Genomic DNA, 22,259 nt, shown 5'->3' with positions numbered 1-22,259 from the left:
ATTTTCCTGGTATAAGTGGGGAAAATGGACTAAAGGTAAAGCAGGATGAGATACGAAAATAGTTAATAGACTAGTTCTAGATCAGAAATGATGTCTACACAAAGGCAGTAATACGAGGAAAAGAGAAAAGGGAAGAATTTGAGAGATTTGAGGTGGAAGACAGGCTCAGAAGAACTTGATAACTGAATGCATGAGGGTGAGTGAAGGAGAATCTAGGAGAACTACCATGTCAGTAGCTTGGGCAACTGGGAAGACGGTTACTCTCTGAGATGGGGAATACAAAAGAAAAATTAATTAGCTTTTGGACCCACTGAGTTTTGAAATATAGTTGATTTACAATGCTGTGCCAATCTCTTCTGTACAGCAAAGTGACTCAGTTACACACATTCTTTTTTTTATATTCTTTTCCATTATGGTTTATCACAGGATATTGAATATGATTCCCTGTGCTATACAGTAGGACCTTGTTGTTTATCCATCCTATATATAATAGTTTACATCTGCTAACCCCACACTCCCAGTCCTTCCCTCCCCGCCCCCTCCCCCGTGGCAACCACAAGTCTGTTCTCTGTCTGTGAGTCTGTTTCTGTTTTGTAGATAGGTTCATTGGACCCACTGAGGTTTGTTTTTTTCTTATAAATTTATTTTTATTTTTGGCTGCGTTGGGTTTTTGTTGCTGCGAGCGGGCTTTCTCTAGTTGCAGCAAGCGGGGTCTACTCTTCATTGCAGTGTGCAGGCTTCTCATTGCGGTGGCTTCTCTTGTTGTGGAGCACAGGCTCTAGGCATGCAGGCTTCAGTAGTTGTGGCGCGTGGGCTCAGTAGTTGTGGTGCATGGGCTTAGCTGCTCCGCAGCATGTAGGATCTTCCCAGACCAGGGCTTGAACCCCTGTCCCCTGCAATGGCAGGTGTATTCTTAACCACTGCACCACAAGGGAAGTTCCTCCATTGAGTTTTGATGTACCAGTGGCACATTCTGGAATGGGGACGTGTCTGGATCCAACACTGGGCAGAGGGATATTAGGGAATAAAGCTTTGATATGAGTTTGATATAGGGCTTAGTTTCAGGAGTCACCAGCACATAGATAATGAAGTTCAAGTGATGGGTGTGGAAGAAGTCACCCAGGGAAACTGTAGGCATATAAAATGATAAAAGGCTGAAGTCAGAGAGGACTGGGGAACACCAGAGTTTGACAGCTGGTCCAAAGAAGAATCAGTTAAAGAAATAGAGAATGGAGTGGTCTCGGAGGTGAAGGGAAGGAGAAGTGATGCACTCAAAGGCAAGACAGAAATTTCAAGGACTCTGAGAAGTCAAGAAAAGGACAGACTTCAGTTTCTTTAGCTTTGGCAATCAGAAGGTCATTTATAATCTTGACAAAGAAAGTTTTGGCTGGAACCTGAAAGTTGGAGCCAGGCTGCAATTGGTTAAGGAATGAATGGGAAGTGAGGAAATACAGCGGCAAGAATTGAATATTTCAAGAAGTCTGGCTCTAGAAAGGCAGAAAATATGTAAGTAATATTTATGGGGAATGTAAGGAAGGAGGTTTTTTGTTTTTTTGTTTTTCCTAGACAGGGGAGATGTGAGCATGAGTTAGAGTAGAGGCTGAAGATTCAGGAAAGAGGAGATAATTGATGGAGCAAGGTCTCAGAAGAGATTGGCAAGGATGCTTTATGTAGGTGTTGGAGCAGGAAACTTTAAGAGAGAAGAAAATAAAGAGTGAAGGTATAGGTTAGTCTGTATGGGGAGTAGGTAAAGAGTGAAACTTGAAGGAGTTAACAACTAGCCTTTACTTGTTCAGTTAAATAAGTAAAGTTACTTGCTGTGTCAGTCAGGTTCTACAATAGAAAGAACCATGAAGAGATATACATACACATATACATACAGAAAGAGATTTACTGCAAATAATTGGTTTATGCAGCTGTGGAGGCTGGCTAGGCAAGTCTGAAATCTGTAGGGCAGGCCAGCAATCTGGAAACTTCTAGGCAGGAGGAGATGTTGCAGTCTACAGGTGGAATTTCTTCTTCCTCAGGGAAACCTCACTTTGGCTCTCTTTTTTTCCCTTCAGAATATGTTATTAGGTTATCAAAACCTACACTTTTAGTAACTTCATTTTATTTTTCAAAAAAATTTTACTGCTTTATTAAAATATAATTGACAAATAAAAATTGTAACATATTTAGTGTACTAAGTGATGATTTGATATACATAGTGAGTCCCCAAGCTCCCACTGCAGAGTGCAACAGGGAGAGCCATGTCAAGGGAACACAGGGCCAGGCCTCTTGAGCAGCCCCAAGAATAGAGAAGCCTCAACCTGCACAAGCTGATGCAGTCATCCAGGAGACAGCTGAGGTCAAATCCCTAAACAACCATCCCAACAGAACCAACTCTCTAGTAACAGAAGACTCCCTTTTAGGCTACAGCTCATGGATTTCAAGAAAGCTTTTGGTCCAAAAAATTCAAGTCTAGCCAATGAAAGTGTGCAATTCTTGGTGTTATCATGAATGTGGACCTGCATGTGCTGGGGAAAGACAGCAAATACAGACCAATTTTTTTTTCCCCCCTAAATTTTTATTTATTTATTTATTTATTTTTGGCCGCGTTGGGTCTTGGTTGCCACGCACGGGCTTTTCTCTAGTTGTGGTGAGGGGGGGGCTACTCTTTGTTGCGGTGCACGGGCTTCTCATTGCGGTGGCTTCCCTTGTTGCAGAGCACGGGCTCTAGGCACGGGGGCTTCAGTAGTTGTGGCTCGCTGGCTCTAGAGAGCAGGGTCAGTAGTTGTGGCGCACGGGCTTAGTTGCTCCGCGGCATGTGGAATCATCCCAGACCAGGGCTCGAACCCGTGTCCCCTGCATTGGCAGGCGGATTCTTAAACACTGCGTCACCAGGGAAGCCCAGACCAATTATTAACATAGGCTATATGAGAGAACATTAAGGATGACTTCAGGTAGGAAGACTATATTAATATGTTTACATGTTTAACATGTCATACATGTTTATCTATCTCAGGGAAAACAGTAGGGAGAGATGAAAAATGGAAGAGACAACTAACATTTATTGAGCATCCATTATAAGTTCGGTACTCTTCAAAATTACCTCATTTAATTGTGACAACAATTCTATTGGAAAGTAGTAGCATTGTTCCCATTTTTCAGATGAAGTCACCAAGACAGAAGGCAGTTGATATGTTTGTAGGTGATGAGAGTCACAAGGACAGATGTCAGAGGTCACTGTGTCCCCTCCCCCCAAACTTACACCCTTGCCTATTCCCCAGTAGTATTTAATAACTGAGCAAACCCAAGCAAAAAGAAACTTTTTTTTCCAATTCTCTGCTTCAGTTTGCCATCAAAAGGAAATTCACCCAGAAACACTATGAATCTTAGTAGAGCAAATGAAAATGAGATCTGTTACTCTCAGTACAAAATTAGAGCTAAGAAAAATTACATTACTTCATTTGGTCATATTACAAGTATTTATTAGGTGCCTGTGATGTACCAGGCACTCTGCTAAATGTTGTTATTATACTTGTTCAAAGTCACAAACATAGTATGTAGCAAAGTCAGGATTAAACTCAGGTCTTTCTGATGTTAAAACCTGGGCATTTTTCACATGTCCTTGATTTTCAAATATCTTAGAAACAAAATCTTACAAGGAATCCCAATATGAGGATCACACAGTTGGGAAATCATGTCCTGCTTCCACGCACGAGTTTTGACAAATGCATATGCCTGTGTAACCCAAACTACTATCAAGATATAGGACATTACCATCACCCCAGAAAATTCCCTCTGGGCCCTTCCCAGCCACTTCCTGCCCCCAACTCTCAACAGGCAATCACTTTTCTGACTTTGTCACCACAGACTAGTTTAGCTTGTTCTGCATTCAATCTGTTATTACATATCATGTAGCCTTTGCACTCATGAGAGAATAAGAGTGAAAAAGCAAACAACATCTTAGTATTGTTATGAAAATAGTTTTAACTTTATAGAGACCAGGGACCCCCATTTTGAGAATACCTGCTCTAGCGATTACAATATTTGTTTTGTTTTAAACGTTAATATTCTTTTTTGTCTTCTCAAGGCAACCTCTGCAGAGCAAGCCTCATCATTCCAGTGAGCACAGCAAACTTGCCCATGCACAGCGGCCACCAAAGGTGACCTCAGTGCCTTTAGGAAAGGGCCTGTGTACAGCTCGGCCGGACCCCCGGGAGCTCCTCTGGGTAGTGTCCACCCCACCCCCCGTGGCTCTTATATAATTAATTGTACATGAAATGAAGGAAAGGGTGTCCACGTGGGGGAGACTGGCATGGCTTCTTGGACACCCATGGTGCTCTATTATCTGAGGACTCCTCCTTCTCCACCTCGCCCCCCAAGTCTGGTTCTCTCTTTTCCAGCCCGCATTCTCTTCCTCATCACTGTTGCTATGCCTGCTGTCCCAGATGACCCTCATTTAATCTTCCCAGGCTTGAAGGACAGAATTATCTGCTTCATCCACTAGTCTCTTTCCAATTTTTATGGCGTAAGCTCTTGTATTCAACTTTCCTCTGCTCTCCTTTGCTATTTAAGGATCTAGTTTGGAAGTTTTTTTAAAAATTACTGTTTCTTTCTCTTGGAATATCAGGTGTTTAACAACCCTAATTTCCACCAGGCAGATGCAGATCTTGATACCCTTCCCTTATAATTCTTTTTTTATTGTCTGTCACCATCACCCAGTCCCCCATGAAAAAAATTAACTCCAGGAAAATAAGAACCACATCTGTCTTCTTGTTCACCATGGTATCCCCACCACCTAAGACAGTGGCTAGCACACTACAACTGAACACTGTGAATGGAATTATCTTATTCTCTTTGAATATCAGTTGTTTAACAATCCTAATTTCCACCAGGCAGATGCAGATCCCTAGGAAGCAGATCCAACCATTATTCCCTTTCAAGAGCTGAAGAAATGGAGGCACAAAGAGGCTAAATATCTCTACCTCAGGCAGCCTGGCAACAAAGCCCCGTACATAAGCTATTTTTTCAACCTCAGAAGCCCTGACTCCCTGACCTATGCTCTTTCCACTATTTCTGGCAGGTATCTTACCAAATATCTGGGAACTGGCAACAAATGTGAAAACATGAAGAACCCCTGTGTAAAGTGTAGGGAAGACCAAACTGCTAATCATCTAATAGTTCTCGAAGTGTGGTATTGGAAATTCTGGAGATCCCTGAGACACTTTCAGAGGTCTCCAAGGTCAAAATTATTTTCATAATAAAACTGAGACGCCATTTGACTTTTTCCCTTGCATTCTTCCTTGGGTATACTGTCGACCTTTCAAGAGGTTATATGATGTGTGATATTACAACAGACTGGCTACAGAAGCAGACATGAGAATCCTGCTATTTTGTCTTGAATCAGACATTAGATTTGTAAAAATGTAAAACAATGCCACTCTTACTATTTTTTTGCTTTGGAAAATAGTCATTTTTTTTTTAAGTCTTTATTTTTTTTAATTATTAGCACCTTTAATTATTTATTTATTTATTTATTTATTTTGGCTGTGTTGGGTCTTCGTTTCTGGGCGAGGGCTTCCTCTAGTTGCGGCAAGTGGGGGCCAGTCTTCATCGCGGTGCGCGGGCCTCTCACTATCGCGGCCTCTCTTGTTGCGGAGCACAGGCTCCAGACGCGCAGGCTCAGTAGTTGTAGCTCACGGGCCCAGTTGCTCCGCGGCATGTGGGATCTTCCCAGACCAGGGCTCGAACCCGTGCCCCCTGCATTGGCAGGCAGACTCTCAACCAGTGCGCCACCAGGGAAGCCCCGGAAAATAGTCATTTTTAAAATTAAAATGTTTTCTATGTTCTATGTAATGGGTTTGTTATTGTAATTTTTGGCAATTTTTTTAATGGAGATATAATTCACATAACATAAAACTTACCATTCGTAAGTGTACATTTTAGTGGTTTTTAGTACATTCACTATGTTGTGCAACTATCACCACTGTTTAATTCCAGAACATTTCCATCACCCCCAAAAGAAATTCCATACCTATTAGCAACAGTCCCAGTTCATCAACCCCTTACCATCCCTTGGCAACCATTAATCAACTTTCTGTCTCTACATATTTGTTTCTGTAACTTTTAAGTGCATTAATACATGTTTTAAACTTGTATTCATTTCTAACACTGTAAATATGGATAAATAAAGTCCATATAAACAGAAGATCTTTGGGGCCTCAATTTTTAAGAATTCAAAGGGATTCCAAGGCCCTAAAATTTGAGACCCACTGGTCTAATATTTGTTTTTTGATAGGCTGGACATAGTGTCTAAATCAGGGCCCTACCAGGAGCTCAAAGATGGGATGATCATCCCTGGTTAAGCTTCCAGACGGGGTAGGGAACTACTTAACAGACGACTAAATCCACAGGACATGGGACCAAGGGTGAAGTTGACTAAGAAACAGACCGAGCAATGCTTTAACCCTCACTCCGACGTGTTGAGTGCTGAGTTACAAAGTAAAGGACATCCGAGCTGGTCTCCTCGGCTCAGACATGCGACGTAAGGGGACACAAATGTCACCTGGCCTCTGCACCCCAGAGTGGCTGTGGGCTCAGCAAGAGGTGAGTGCAACGTGATTGTCCACAATCCAGCCAGCGTGGTCCTGACCTAAATTAGTGACCAGACGTTGAAGCACCGTTGACTTGTCCTGAGGGCAAGTCCCCAAACCCACAGAACAATTCCCGCCTCACAAGCGCGAGAAACAACTTCTGAAGCAAAAAACTGTAAAACCGAAGACCACTACTAGTCGTTTAGAATAATCCCGTTTCCGCGAACATCTTCCTTATTCCTATAATGTGTCTTATTATGCCACTAGAATAGCAAAAATTGTATTCAGAGAAATTTTTGGATAAATCGATGAAGTGCCTTCGATCACCCTCTGCTTGATTCGTACCAAAATTCGTAGTTATTTGAAGGGGTAAAAAAATGAGGCGAAAACTACACTTAACGCAAATCTATGCCTCGAAACCCAGACGGTAAAAGGAACCCAGTGCCGGGCGGCGCTCACCAGCTCCCCCGACGGCCACTGTCGCCAACGCGTCGGGCTCCGGAGTTTGCGCGGGAGCGCCAGCCGGACGTCAACGGCCGCGTAGCCGACGTGCGCGAATGCATTCTACTCCAGGGGAAACTTTTTCTTGCAGGACCCGGAGGCGAGCCCTAGAGGGCGGAATAGGGGCGAGGCACAAGCTGGGGCTTCCGGCGGCAGGTAGCCGTGATTGGTGGAGCCCGGGAAAGAGGGCGGGGCAGCGGGAAATTCGAATGGAGAGGCGGGCCCAAGGAAGGAGTAGGATGGACGCGGGGGTCCCGGTGCGGAGGCGACGCGAGATGGCGGCGGCGACCTCGGGTACGCGAGCCCGGGCAGGGTGGGTGCCGTGGTCTGGAGACTTGTGGGGCGATAGGTCGGAGTCCGGTCCCGGCTCCGCGAGTTGTCCGGGAGACCCAGGAATAGCGCGGGGGCGGGGGCGGGGGGAGCTGGGAGTGTGGGAGTCGTAGGCTGCTTCCTCCTCACTGTTTCTTGCTCTCGACGCAGATCAGTAGACCCGGGTTGAGACCTGGTTCCGGCGCACTTTTGAGCCCAGCGCACTTTTCCCTTGTGAGCTTCAGTTTTCTTCGTAAAATGGGGACAATGACCCATCTCAGACTACAAGAGTAAGAGACCGAAAAGTAGCTAATACTCTAACCATAGGGACAAAAGGGAGCTGGATGCGCGTATGGTGGAAGGGTTCATGTATGACGTGTTGTTTGGGTGCAGGGAGATCCCTGAGAGAGGTAAGAGTTTCAGACGGGCTGCAGCTGGATGTGAGTTGACAGCATAGGATGTGCTGAGATCACAGAAAAAGGAAATAAGGGACTGTTTGTTTCCTTACACTCTAGCCTTGGCAGTCAGCGCTATTTTAGGGTTGGAAAGGCTGTTAGGACATTCAGAATCTTGCTCTGCTCTCTTCCTGTAGACTGAATTCTGATAAGTGATTATAATGGGCACCACAGTAATTTATTTGAGACCTTAGTGTTTGTCAGCCCCTGTGAAGAAACAGCTATCTAGTAAGATGTCAAACACATGTTGAGCCCTTGCTAAGTGCCAGGCACAGTTGTAAGTACTTTATGGTGATGAATCATTTACTCTCCACACAATGCTATGAGGTGGTGTACTATTATTGTTCCTGTTATACAGATGAAGAAACTGAGGCATAGATGGGTTAAAAAGCTTGCCCAAAGTTAACACAACTAGTAAATATTGGGGTCTGAATTCACACCCAAGCAGTCTGATTCCAGAGCCTCTGCCCTTAACCATTATGCCCAAGCACATGATATTCCTGCTGTCTGAGCACAACACCCCCTCACCCTTCTAAGACCCACTGTGTCTGGTACATAGTAGATATCATAAAAATGCTTGAATGAACATTGTCCCTTCCCTAGAGGAGCTTATAGTCTGTTTCAGTAGATAGTCATATAAATCTATAACATGAAAAGCAACGAGAGATATGTATAAACTGCTATAGGGAGCACAGAAGCTGAAGTAAACCCTTGGGTATTCTGGGAAGACTTCATTAAGGAAGTGATATTTGAAGTGGGTTTCAAAGGTTGGATAGGAGTTCGCCAGGCTTTGGTGGGACAAAAAGACCACCAAATGATCAATTTCTTATTTATGATGTAAAGAGAGGCCAAAGATGCTCTCTTTGGCTCAATTTCCTCATCAGTAAAAGAAGAGTTAAGTTGAATGAAGCTTGGGAATTGTGGGAGAGGGGAAAATTAGGAGAAATAATTAGAAGTACTAGCTTTGCCCAACCTCAAAGTTGCTTTTATGATGAAAGGGATAGACTCTTCTACCATTGGCAGATGTGTGCATGTGCCTCTCCATCTGTCCTCCCCTGGACTGTGAGCTTTGAGGCAAGAATGGCAGTGGCCACTTTTATGAAGAAAACAGGAAACGAACAAGCCAATGTTTTATGTTAGTCAGTCAGTCAGACCTTAATTTGTTCAGCAAATATTCCCTGAGAGCCTAGTCTGTGCTTGGCATTGGGAATATAAAAGTGAGCAGGGCTTCCCTGGTGGCGCAGTGGTTGAGAATCTGCCTGCCAATGCAGGGGACACGGGTTCGGGCCCTGGTCCGGGAAGATCCCACATGCCGCGGAGCAACTGGGCCCGTGAGCCACAACTACTGAGCCTGCGCGTCTGGAGCCTGTGCTCCGCAACAAGAAAGGCCGCAATAGTGAGAGGCCCGCACACCGCGATGAAGAGTGGCCTCACTTGCCGCAATTAGAGGAAGCCCTCGCACAGAAACGAAGACCCAACACAGCCAAAAATAAATAAATAAATAAATAATTTAAAACTTAAAAAAAAAAAAAATCAAAACGACATAAAAAAGTAAAATTGAGAATATAAAAGTGAGCAGAGTTCACAGTTACTTGGAGAAGACAGACAAATATGCAGTTACAGTGGAGTGTGATGAGTGCTTGGAGAAGCTAAAGAGAGCCATGGGCTCACCTAACAGAGCCTTAATGGGGCAGTAATTTTACAAGGGAAGGTTTTTTTTAGAGGAAGTAAGGTGTAAGGATTTACCCCAATTGCTTGGGAGGCGGCAGGAGGTGGTAAGGAAGATATTCCAGGGAGAGAGAATAGCATATGCAAAGGCCCAAAGGTGTGAGAGAACTTGGTGTGTTGTAGGAATTGAAGGAAATTCATTATGACTGAGAGCTTACAATACAAGGAAGGAAGTGGAGGGAGAATATTTGGAAGGGAATGAGACTGGAGGCAAGGAGACCAGTTGGGAGGCTGTTGAGATGAAGGCAACCTTGGCAAAGATTGTGCAGTGGGGATGGAGAGAAGTAGACTCATTGAAAAAGGTAGAATTGACAGATGTTAATGAAGAACTGGTGTGGGAGATGAGAGAGGAGGTGGAATTAAGAACTCTCCCATCTTTGGGGTTGGTTCCATTTATTTACGTTAGAGAGCATAGAAGGAAGATGGGGTTGCAGAGAGACGGGGAAGGATTCAGTTTAAGATGGGTGGAGTTTGAAATACCTGAGAACCATGTAAGAAGAGGTGTCAGGGCAGCAGCTGGGAATGCAGATCCAAAGTTCAGGAGAGCCTGTGGTGTGGAGGTGTCAATTAGGAGTCATCAGCTTTGAGGTGGTAACCGAAGCCAAGAGAGCAGGTGACCTTGCCCGTGATTAGTCAGTCAGTAGTGGTTCTCAACTAGGGGCAGTTTTGTTCCCCGTGGGGACATTTGCGATGTCTGGAGACATTTTTGGTTGTTACACTGGTGGGGCAGGGGGTGTGTGTGCTACACTTCCTACAGTGCACAGTGGGCCCCACCCCCAAAGAATTGTCCAGCCCCCAATACCAGTAGTGCAGAAATTGAGCAACCCTGATCTAGAGAGAGGATAGAAGGAGTTTAGGAAAAACATTTAAGACTGGCAGAAACTGAGAAGGAGTGAATAGAGAGCTGGTGGGTGGCAGGGAAACTAAGGGAAAAGTACGTTTCCCAAAGGAAAGCAGATCAAGGGTGTTGAATACTGCTGCGAAGTCAAACAGGATGGGGACTGAGCTTGCCTATTGGATTTAGCAGTAAGGAGGTCATTGGTGACCCTGCTGAGGGCAGAAGTGAGTTGCTGCCTTGAGGGGAGTGAGTAGCAAGAGAAAGAGTGTAATAATAACAATAGCTGACATCGCTGAGTACTTACTGCCAGCACTGTGCTAAACATTGTATGTACATTATTTCTCTGACTCCTCACAGTCTTATGAGGGTAGACACTGTCATTTTTATAACAAGAAACTAAGGCTTCAGCTTCCCTGGTGGCTCAGCGGTTAAGAATCCGCCTGCCAATGCAGGGGTCACAGGTTCGAGCCCTGGTCCCAGAAGATCCCACATGCCGCAGAGCAACTAAGCCCCCTGAGCCACAACTACTGAGCCCACGTGCCACAACTACTGAAGCCCATGTGCCTAGAGCCCGTGCTCCGCAACAAGAGAAGCCACCGCAATGAGAAGCCCGCGCACCGCAATGAAGAGTAGCCCCACTCGTGGCAACTAGAAAAAGCCTGCGTGCAGCAACGAAGACCCAACACAGCCAAAAATAAATAATTAATTTTAAAAAAATGTAACTATCCAAAAACAAAAACAAAAAGAGAAACTAACGCTTGAAGAGGTTAAGAAGCCTTCCCAAGGTCACACAGATGGAACTTGTGTCCGACTCTAAGGCCCATGGGGATACAAAGATGAAGGGGCTGAGAAGGCCCGAGGAATCACATAATGAACTTTGGAGTTAGACCTTCATCTGAAACTGTCACTAGCTAGCTGTTGACTATGGGCAACCTAGCTAACCTCTCTATACTGACGTTTCCTCATTTGGAAGATGGATGAATATATAATAAAACACTTACTGAGCTTTTATCAAGTACCAGTGCTGTGCTAAGCACTTTTACATGAGTTACCTTATTATTGCCTTAACAGCCCAACGAGTAGTTATTTTTATTTATTCCCACTTTACAGGTGTGGAAATTGCACAGGAATGGAAAATCACTTCCCCAGGTTATTTAGTTAGTTGTAAGTGGCAGAGCTGGGATTTGAACCCAGGCCATCTTACTTTGAATTTTTTCCAACCTTGAATTATTACCAACCTACTTACTATGTACTAGTTACTCTGTTGACATTTTACTTCTTTCAATCCTTGTTAAGATCTTCCAAGGCCCTCCCCACCCCATTTTATAGACAAGGAAACTGGGGCATATGGATGTTAAATCACTTGCCCAGGGTCACAAGCTAGTAAGTGTTAGAGCTGGAATTTAAATTCAGCTCTGTCTAGCCAGAGTCTATGTATACTCTTTCTTCATCACCACAGACTTCCCCTTCCCTTTGTATTGATCACTGAACTTCCTTAAGTGCTTCTGTATCTGCCATCTTTCTCTGTTCTCACCAAAAAAACCCTGGGAAAGATAGGCAAGGAGAGGCTCCTGCACACATTTTTTGACAAGTCAGTGAACCTCTTTGCATCTTAGCTTTCTTATCTGCACAGGTGCATCTGCAGGTTTCTACTTCTGACTTTTAGGATTGCCATGAGGGTCAAATGAAAACTAGATTCCCAAGTGCTTTGTAAACCTTAAAGTGAGAAATGGTGTTACTAGCTTCATTTGTCAGATGAAGGAACAGAGGCCCAGTTTTTGGTTTTTTTAATATTTATTTATTTGGCTGCGTTGGGTCTTAATCGCGGCATGTGGGATTTTCCTTGTGGCATGTGGGATCTTCCTTGCGGCATGCAGAATCTTCTGTTGTGGCATGCAGGCTCTAGAGTGCACGGGCTCAGTAGTTGCAGCACACGGGCTCAGTAGTTGCGGCATGTGGGCTCAGTAGTTGCGACGTGAGGGCTTAGTTGCCCTGCAGCATGTGGGATCTTAGTTCTCCAACCAGGGATCGAACCTGCGTCCGCTGCATTGGAAGGTGGATTCTTAACCGCTGGATCACCAGGGAAGTCCAAGGCCCAGTTTTTGGAATGGACTGTCTGCTATGTGTATACCTTACTTATGCATAAGGTTCTTCCCAGGGTTAGTCTGTCCACCTTTTTGTCCTGCTGTTTCTGTGTTGGCCAGCCTCTTGCCAAGAAAGGCCTGTGGTTCCCAACAACCAGCTGCTACCACCAGCAAAAAAGGAGAGAGTCAGAGCTACCAAGAACTTTCCCATGTACCCAGTTGGTACATGACAGGGAGGCAATACGACATCCTCATTAAAAGCAAATTTTTAGAGATGAGATCTAGGTTTGAATTCTGCTGTTAGCTGTGAGTTATAGTATGGTATCCTCCAATATAAAATAGAGAAATACCCTCCTCGTAAGATTTTTTTCAGCCCATTCAATCCTCACAGAAATCCTCACAGCTTTTTTTTTTTTTTTTTAGTTTTATCTTAATTGTGTTTTCTGATGATAAAAATAATTCATAATCCCCCACCCCAGCCCCCAGATAAATGACTTAGATTTAATTATGGGAAGCAAACTAAACAGAAAGCTTACCATAGATGATTGCATGTTAGTGCCTTTGCAAACTGAGCTGGGACAGAAAGGGACTGGGGGCTGCCTCTTAACCTTATCCCTTCCAAAGATGTCCACAGTGTCATTATTATTATTATTTTTTAATGCAAACATTACAGCATTACAGAACTGGGTAACATAGAAAATAAACCCACATAATCCCCCATTGAGAGAAAACCATCATTAACAGTTTGGCGGGGGGCATATGTGTGTATGTATGTATTTATATGTATAATAAACTCCAGGTAAGAAACAAAGGCACAGAAAGGTCAGGCAGTTCATTGACTGATTTTAGATAGGGGCATATGTCAACTCTTTTAACCCTAGAACAACCCCATGAGGTCCTGGTCTGCTACACCTTGACTGACCAAAGTGTGTCCCACCAGCAGTAGCAGCATCACCTGGGAGTTGCTAGAAGTGCAGAACCTTAGGCATCTCCCCAGGGACTGAAGCCAAATCCATATTTTAACTAGATCTTCCAGGTTATTTGTGTATACATTACAGTCTACACCCCACTGGACCTACTTACTGAGTGGGATAGGAACTGAGGCCAAGCTTGGGGACACCCACAGCATGGCCAGGGTGGAAAGAGCTTCCCCCGAAATGAGCTGTGGCCCCCGGCCCTCCCAGTGGTATCCGCAGGACCCCAGCCTCCAGGCCTCCTTCCCTGCCTCTGTTGTCAAGGTTACGGGGGTCTCTAGTCTAAGATGCTGGGGTTTTGTTCTGCTTATTCCTCTGAAGAGCAAAAAGACACAATGTAGGTTATGATACAAGATAAGGTAATATCTTATTACAATATCTGGTAATATGCTCCAGGCATAAAACACTGAGGTGCTTGGAAGAGCTGCTGTGCCTCTACGAGCGTCTTCACTGGTAAAATGGGACTAACAGAAGCTACCTCTCAGTGACACCATGGAGATTAAAGTGTGCCTAGCATGTAGTCAGTGCTTCATAAATGTTAACGTTTGCTAAGTATGCGATCTGGTTTACAGTACCAGCCTATAGATAATCTCTCTCCTTCAAACCACCCCCACCCCGCCCCACTGCACTCTGCCTGAGACCATGTATTTGATTCATCTTTTTCTTCCATCCTGCCCTTCTGTGCTCGCCCTCACCAACACAACACACAGTTCTCCTGCCTCACCAGTTCTCCAAGGGGGCCGTGCTGTCACACCTCCAGGCTTTTGCACATGCCTTTCTTTCTGCCTGGAATGCTTGGCAGTGACCCTACTCATCCTTCAGGGGTCAGCTAAGTTACCTACCTCCTCCTCCAAGACCCTTACCCTTACTTCTCAGCAAAGCTACCACCATACTTCACACCTAAAAATTTTCTTCTTCCAGGAGCCAGTCGCTGTCGGCTAAGCAAGGTGGGAGCTGGCCGGCGCCCACCTCCAGCTCGAGTAAGGGTAGCTGTGCGACTGCGGCCATTTGTGGATGGAACAGCTGGAGAAAATGATACCCCCTGTGTACAGGGCCTGGACAGCTGTTCTCTAGAGATTGCCAACTGGAGGAACCACCAGGAGACTCTCAAATACCAGTAAGGTTCAGGCCACTCTCCCTCCTATCCTCTCTCTTCTAGGCCTGCTCACACTATCACTTGCCCAGACAGTTTCTCAGACCTTCCTCCTCAGGATCCTTGCTCCTTCCTTAGCACAGCTTTGTTCGCCACACCTTCGTTTGTTCATTCAGGAAATGTTCATAGGTGCCCACTGTGATGGGTTCTCTGTAGGATACTGTGCAGAAGACTGGGGGCTGAATCAGACACAAGTTACTGTTCACAGTCTTACAGGGGAAATAGGCACAAAGTGGGGAAGGAGCAGTGAAGGTAAGCAGGGGAGCCCCAACTCGGGTCTTAGGGAGGTGTGGGAAGGGTTGGGGGAGCACAGACCAGCTAGCCAACCCAGGCTACAGCTGGGTGGTGTTGGAGACAACCACCCACGTTTGGGGACAGAACTCACAAGGGCAGCTACTTTAAAATTCCTTTGGAGATTTAAAGTTCAGCCTCCTTGGCCTGTTATTCTAGGCCAGAGGGTGGCAAACTACAGTCTACAGGTCAAATCTGCCGAGAATCTTTTTGTAAATAAAGCTTTATTGGAACACAACCACGCGCGTTTATTTACATATTACCTGTGGCTGCTTTCTGCCCGACTGCAGCAGCAGAGTTGAGTAGTTGTGAAAGGAACCATGTGGTCCACAGAGCCCCAAATATTTACTATCTGGCTTTTTATGGAAGAAGTTTGCCAACCCTGTTCTAGGCCCTTGACAATTTGGCTTCAGTTTCTTTCCAACCTCATTCCCCCTAACACATGCTACACTCCACTTATACTAATCCCTGCTGTGGCCTTAGCCACAGCTTCTCCGCTGGAGTGCACTGCATGGACTACAGGTGTGTTGAGTCTCACCTAGTCATAAGCAGCATCCTCTCTTTACTCCATTACAGTGTACAAATACTACTTTCTATATATCCTGTGATATACCCTGCCCTTTCATACCATGTCTTGTTTGTGTGCTATCTTTGATACTTAGAGTATCTTTCTCTTCTCTGGCAAAATCCTCCTTCCCCAGGCAGAATGCTACTGCTCCTAGTGCGTTCTCATCTTCGTTTCCTGAATTGCAGCAAAGTATGGGTATCTATCTATGCCACCAGGCTGCAGAACTCCCAAGAGCAGGGACATCAAATTCATCTCTGTGTTTCAACACCAATACACAGACTGGGATGGAATGGTGTTCAGTGGGTGCTTTCTTAGGTCTTTGTGCAAGAAAAAGGATAGAGACTCTTAAATCTGAGGCCAGTTTTATCCTCTAGGTCTGGGCGAGAATGGAACCCTCCACTAATCCCCTCCTTTCTTCCTGCCTGCAGGTTTGATGCTTTCTATGGGGAGAGGAGCTCTCAGCAGGACATCTATGCAGGATCAGTGCAGCCCATCCTAAGGCACCTGTTGGAAGGGCAGAATGCCAGTGTGCTTGCCTATGGGCCCACAGGAGCAGGTGAGGAAGCCAGATACAGAACAGCTACGGGTCAGAAAGGACTCGGGAGTGGGGAAGAAATTCTCACAGCTCTTTCCACTCCTTTTCCAGGGAAGACGCACACAATGCTGGGCAGCCCAGAGCAACCTGGGGTGATTCCCCGGGCTCTCATGGACCTCCTACAGCTCACAAGGGAGGAGAGCGCTGAGGGCCGACCATGGGCCCTCTCTGTCACTATGTCCTATTTAGAGATCTACCAGGAAAAGGTGAGGCCCCTTTCTGATCAGGGAGGGAAGAGACAAAGGGTCAAAATCAGACCCAGTTCTGGAACATGAAGCTTTGCTCTAGCAAGAAGGTGTAAGACCTGGAAAGACAGAGGTTGGGGTAGTGGATGGCACAACTCTGAGAATCAGCTGAGAAAAGGAGCCCAATAGCCAGGAAGTAAGCAGCCTGTAACTGGAGGATTGGCCCTGCCTCCCACTGCTCAAACAGGTATTAGACCTCTTGGAACCTTCATCAGGAGACCTGGTGATCCGAGAAGACTGCCGAGGAAACATCCTGATTCCGGGCCTCACGCAGAAGCCCATCACTAGCTTTGCTGATTTTGAGCGGCATTTCCTGCCAGCCAGTCGAAATCGGACAGTAGGAGCCACCCGGCTCAACCAGCGCTCCTCCCGCAGTCACGCTGTGCTCCTGGTTAAGGTGAGACCCACTGACAGGGGTGAGGACCTGGGAAGCCCCTGAAGCCTGAGCTAAACTGGAGCCCTTGCTCTTACCCCCAGGTGGATCAGCGGGAACGTTTGGCCCCATTTCGCCAGCGGGAGGGAAAACTCTACCTGATTGACTTGGCTGGCTCAGAGGACAACCGGCGCACAGGCAACAAGGGCCTGCGGCTGAAGGAGAGTGGAGCCATCAACACCTCCCTCTTTGTACTGGGCAAGGTGGTCGATGCGCTGAACCAGGGCCTCCCTCGGGTGCCCTACCGGGACAGCAAGCTTACTCGCCTGTTGCAGGTCAGGCCTCCCATCTCGGGTAAAAGGAGCTAGAGAAGGGGGTTCTCAGGCCTGCTGGGGTGTTGGGGGACAGCAGTCAGGGAAGGGGAAGGTGGGGCTTCTGACCCACCCACCCTGCCCCATCCCCGTCCCTCAGGACTCTCTGGGTGGCTCGGCCCACAGCATCCTGATCGCCAACATTGCCCCTGAGAGACGCTTCTACCTAGACACAGTTTCTGCACTCAACTTTGCAGCCAGGTCCAAGGAGGTGATCAATCGGCCTTTTACCAATGAGAGCTTACAGCTTCATGGTGAGGACTGGGGTTGGTAGGAGTGGAAAGGCCCAGTCTGGACAACTGGGGAGTTTGCTGAATCCACCAAGCATCAGCAAAGAAGTTGACACCCCCTTTTTCCCCTACCCTGCCATCTTCCCCTAGTCTTGGCACCTATTAAACTGTCTAAGAAAGAACTGCTAGGCCCATCAGAAGCAAAGAGAGCCCGAGGCCCTGAGGAAGAGGAGACTGGGAGCCCTGAACCCCCAGCAGCAGCATCTTCTGCCTCCCAGAAACTCAGGTGAGCAGAGAGGGAGGGGTCTTGGGCATATTCCCTTTCCTGTTGTGTCTGGGTTGGGTGCAGAGTAGCATTGGGTTTAGCCTGTCGGATCCTTGAGCTGTAAACTTGTTCTTCCACTGGATTCACCCAAAATCCTACTCTACTGAATTCACTGAAGTGCTAAGATCAACCTCCAGCCTTGACGCTGCAGCTGGGGGCCATAAGGAGGCTCCTCCTTGAGCTCCTAGCCCCGCCTTTCTGTTTTCCAACCCCTTTAGGCAGTCAGCAAAATCTCACATTTTGGCACCGATGTTTCAAGGATGAGTACTTTTGCTTCTGGTTCAAGGAGTAATGAGGACCCGGTCTTTCAGGTCCCAAGGGTAAGAGCAAAGCAAAGGAGATAAGAGATGAAGAGAGATGTCTCATGGAGACTCAGTCTGTATGTTAGAGTCCAACCTTTCTGTGACTTTCCATGGAGTCAGCTGCTGTCCTAACTTTGCCCTGCTTCTACCCTCAATCCGAACAAAGCCTCTCTAAACCAGGGAGGTGTGTGGCCTCCTTCCCTGGTTCTGATAGCCCCACCTCATGGCCCAGTATGCACTAATATTCAGGTCACCCCTGTTTAGTGGTCTTGCTTTCTATGTCTGGCCACCTAGCCCTTCAAGGATCCAGCTGCAGTTTGAACTTTGTCCTTTTTCTACCCCTAGCCCAAATAAAGCTTCTCTAAACTCTATAAGTCCTAAGACTAGAGGTGACCTGAGGTGGCCAAGGATTAGTGCACAGTCTGCCCCAGGGGACTATTGTAGTTAAGGAAGGATGGCATACATAAAAAGGTGGTTGGTGCTTGTGTTCACTTGGAACCCCATCTCTCTATCTTGTCCTTCTTAAGCCATTTGTCAGCAGTCCCCTCTCCTATGTGTACAGACTCAGAGAAACATACACACCCGTACATCTGTATTATGTGTGAAACAGGCAAGGTTTCTGTCAGATAGGCACCTTGGGTAATCTCAGAGAATGGGGCACATCAGACCTAGACAGACCCTGACCTCAGGGAGCTCAAGTTTCAGTAGAGGAAGCAAGATGGGAACATCAGTATATGATGCAAGGTCGATAGTACAGAGCACAATAAGGAAGGAGGATCCTCTTGTTCTGTGAGAGCCGGGAAGGAAGAAATGACTTCTGTGTTCACCTGTATTTTCTGATCCTGCTCTTCTAAGCACTTATACACAAAGAACAGGAGAGTCTCTGTCCTCGAGGAGCTAGTTCACAGTGTAGGAAAGAAGATATACAATCAAGCTGGCATCATGGGAAAGGGGGCATCAAACTGACTTTGAATGATAATTGAGATCAGGTGTGAGGGGAAAAATTCCAGACAGAAGGAACAAATGTTAGGCATTATCATGTTCAGATTAAGTCAGGACTCTATTTGAATGGGCCTTTCCTACTGCTCACAGGAGAAAGGCTTGGCACTTTGAGGTGAAGGTTTTCAGAGCCCTGCTGAAGATGACCTCCTCTGTGAATCTTTCACCGACTGCCCCTCCAAATGGACAGGCTCCTGGCCCTTGCTGTCACCTTATCACGGTCTCTTACTTTGTTAGACAGTGAGTGCCTTCAGGGCAGGGCACTGATGTCTTAGACCCCATGAACACCTGCCACTCAGGTGTTCATTAAATGCTTCTTCTCATCTGATCTCCTGGCATCCCTGAGAAGTTACTTGGGTAGGTAGTGATCAACCCCCCTTCGCCTGAAGAAGGCACAGCACCCAGAGAGTCTCAATGACTTGTTCAGGGTTGCCTAGCAGGTTAACACCAGGGTTCTGGAACCACAGAAACACCAAGTTAAGGCAGGATGAGAGGAATCTGCGGCTGGAGAGGGTGATGAGAGAAGAGGTAAGTGGGGAGTAACCTCTTTGTCTGCTCAGCCCCCTACAGAAGCTAAGTAGCATGGACCCAGCTATGGTGGAGCGCCTTCTAAGCTTGGACCGTCTGCTGGGCTCCCAGGGGAGCCAGGGGACCCCTCTGCTGAGCACCCCGAGGCGAGAGCGGATGGTGCTTATGAAGACAGTGGAGGCGAAGGATCTGGAAATTGAGGTAAGTGTTGGGGGTTGGGGCTGGGATTCCTACTGGCCTTGAGAAGCAGCCCGAGGATCTTCAGATAGGGAAGGACACTGAAAGGCTGGACCAGCATCCAATTTTCACCCAACACTGGAATCCCTCAGTTCTCCAGCTTCTGCTTGAATGTCCTTAACATGGCTGAACTTTGAAAAATAATTGAGGTCAGATGTGAGGAGGTGAGAGAAAAAAAAAATTCCAGGTAAAAGTACAAATGCAAGACATTGCTATTTCCTAAATCTCAGTTCATATTAAGTGGGGACTCTCTGCTTGAACTTCCCTTCAGTATTTCACAAGGAAGCTTGTTCCACCTCTGGACAGCCCTGATCACTAGAAAGCCCTTAATTACATTGGGCTCCAGCTGTCTCCTGGTAATTTCTCCTGTTGGTCCTCGCCCTGCCCTTTTAAGGCCTCAGAGCCCTGAACACTCACTGTCCTAATCTACTGCCCTAAAGTTGGTTCTGGGTCATATCTCTCCCTGATCCTTTCTAACAGAGGCTTAAGATGAAGCAAAAAGAACTGGAAGCCAAGGTGCTGGCCCAGGAGGCTGCAGACCCGAAGGAGAAAGAGAACTACTCTCCCACAATGCTCCGACCCCTTGCCCGCCGCACAGTCACAGTGGCTAAGCCCCTCAAAAAGGCTGTGGTGATGCCCCTACAACTGAGTAAGTTTGGCTCTGGCGGCCAGGAGGGCCCAGATAACAGAGATCTTAGAAGGAAGGAGGTGTTTGGAGCAGCTGTCCTCATGTCACTCATGTCCTCCCACCATGGGAAGGGGGAGGAGGATGTGAAATAAGAGCTGGGTGCACTGCTCTCGGGCATTTAGTACCATGGGGTAGACTGACCAGTGCATGACTGATTATCATGAAAGACCAACTGAGATTAGTTTCAAATAAGGTATAAGAAAGGTCGTGTGGAAATAGAACAAAAGAAGATTAACTCAGGCTGGAGGGGAACTGGGGAATCAGTAATGGAAGAACCAAGTGGCTACCAGGGGGGCTGAAGAGTGGCCTCTGCTGTGATTCCAGCTCACAATTCTTGCTTTCAGTTCAGGAGCAGGCAGCATACCCAAGTGCCGAGATCCATATCTTGAAGAAGAAAGGCCGGAAGAGAAAGGTGAGAGTAGCTGAAGGCTTAGGCTTTACCTAGAACCCAGGAGAAGTAAGGGGTAGAGAGCTCTAGTGGGAAGAGTACTGGCCAAAGAGTTACATGGCCTGTCAGAACACTTATCAGCTATTTACAGCTCTTCCAAGTTGCTTACCCTCTGAATGCAGTGATGTCTCACAGGGCATTTAGGATGAAATGCAGTAATATGAATGTACTTAGTGGGGTGGGTGTCCGTCACCTGTTACTTCCCTTTCTTCGTGCTGGCTCTTACTCTCAGTCAGTAGCTACTTACTAGGTACACTGTGCAGCCTGGGTCCTGCCCTCTACAAACTTCAGAGCCCATTTAGGCAAACAGCCTAAATAGTCAAGAAATGAAACAACACTGAAAGACCTACCTAAAAACTGAGATGACATCGGGAATGTGTCACTTGTTGAGTGCCTTCTATGTGCTTTCCTAGGGGTGAAAGAGCTTATTCTTTCCTTTTAGAAATGAGGGACCAGATTTAAGAGCTCACTGTGTGTTTTACATTCATTAACTCATTTGATCTTCACAGCAACACTATTCTACTCTTTCACAAGTCGGATAAAATGAGAATCAACCCAGAGAGTGAGCAGAGGGAAGGGTTTTGGGACAGACACTGGACAGGAGGGAAAGAGGCTGGGGAGGGCGGGGAGGTAGGTGCTGTTAGGTTCCTATCCTTGGCAGAGGAGTCCAGAGTGGTTTACTGCTGTTACTGCTGTTTCTGTCACTCACCTCCTCCTGCCTCATAGCTGGAGTCCCTGGATGCCTCAGAGCCGGAGGAGAGGGGTGAGGACTGCTGGGAGCTACAGATCAGCCCGGAGCTACTGGCCCATGGGCGCCAAAAAATATTAGATCTGCTGAATGAAGGGTCAGCCCGGGATCTGCGCAGCCTGCAGCGCATTGGCCAAAAGAAGGCTCAGCTCATCGTGGGCTGGAGAGAGCTCCACGGGCCCTTCAGCCAGGTAAGACCCAGGGAGGACAGCCCCGGAATGGAGTTGGGTGGGGGAAGCCTGGCACTCCCTAGACCCCTTCCCCATCGCTGCTGTCCTGCCAGGTGGAGGACCTGGAACGCGTGGAGGGCATATCCGGGAAACAGATGGAGTCGTTCCTGAAGGTGAGCTCATGAGACTCGGGCCCCCTCCTCCCCCTGGCCTGTGCCCTGCCCGGCCCTAACGCTGCTCTCCCTTTGCCTCCTGTGTTGCAGGCGAACATCCTGGGTCTTGCCGCGGGCCAGCGCTGCGGGCCCTCCTGACTGCCGGCTCCCCTCCTCACTCTGCCTTTTTTTTTCTCTTTTTAAATCCTTGTGTAATTGCTTGTCCTGTAAATACAGTTTTCACTCCGTTGCTTCAGCCTGATTCTTGGGACTGCGAGGGCGGGGCCGGGGTATAATTGCTCTTGGGATGGGCCACAAGCTTCGCGGGTTAACTTCTTTGGGCGCCATCTTTGGGAAAACACGAAGCAG

General features: G+C 47.0%; 1 protein-coding gene across 1 annotated transcript; it reads left to right on the top strand.

The window, feature by feature from the left end:
* Positions 1–7,288: 7,288 nt before the first annotated feature.
* Positions 7,289–22,140, top strand: KIF22 (kinesin family member 22). The gene is made up of 14 exons (XM_059897817.1): positions 7,289–7,373; positions 14,389–14,584; positions 15,908–16,035; positions 16,126–16,280; positions 16,507–16,716; positions 16,797–17,027; positions 17,164–17,317; positions 17,444–17,579; positions 19,480–19,648; positions 20,165–20,333; positions 20,717–20,784; positions 21,547–21,759; positions 21,852–21,911; positions 22,002–22,140. Exons 1-14 carry the CDS (start codon positions 7,289–7,291, stop codon positions 22,047–22,049), a joined length of 2,022 nt encoding a protein of 673 aa, XP_059753800.1. The 3' UTR covers positions 22,050–22,140.
* Positions 22,141–22,259: the final 119 nt, after the last annotated feature.

The sequence above is a fragment of the Balaenoptera ricei genome, chromosome 15, assembly GCF_028023285.1.
Source record: "Balaenoptera ricei isolate mBalRic1 chromosome 15, mBalRic1.hap2, whole genome shotgun sequence".
In the NCBI taxonomy this organism is placed as follows: Eukaryota; Metazoa; Chordata; class Mammalia; order Artiodactyla; family Balaenopteridae; genus Balaenoptera; species Balaenoptera ricei.
This window is presented reverse-complemented; position numbering and strand designations above follow the sequence as displayed.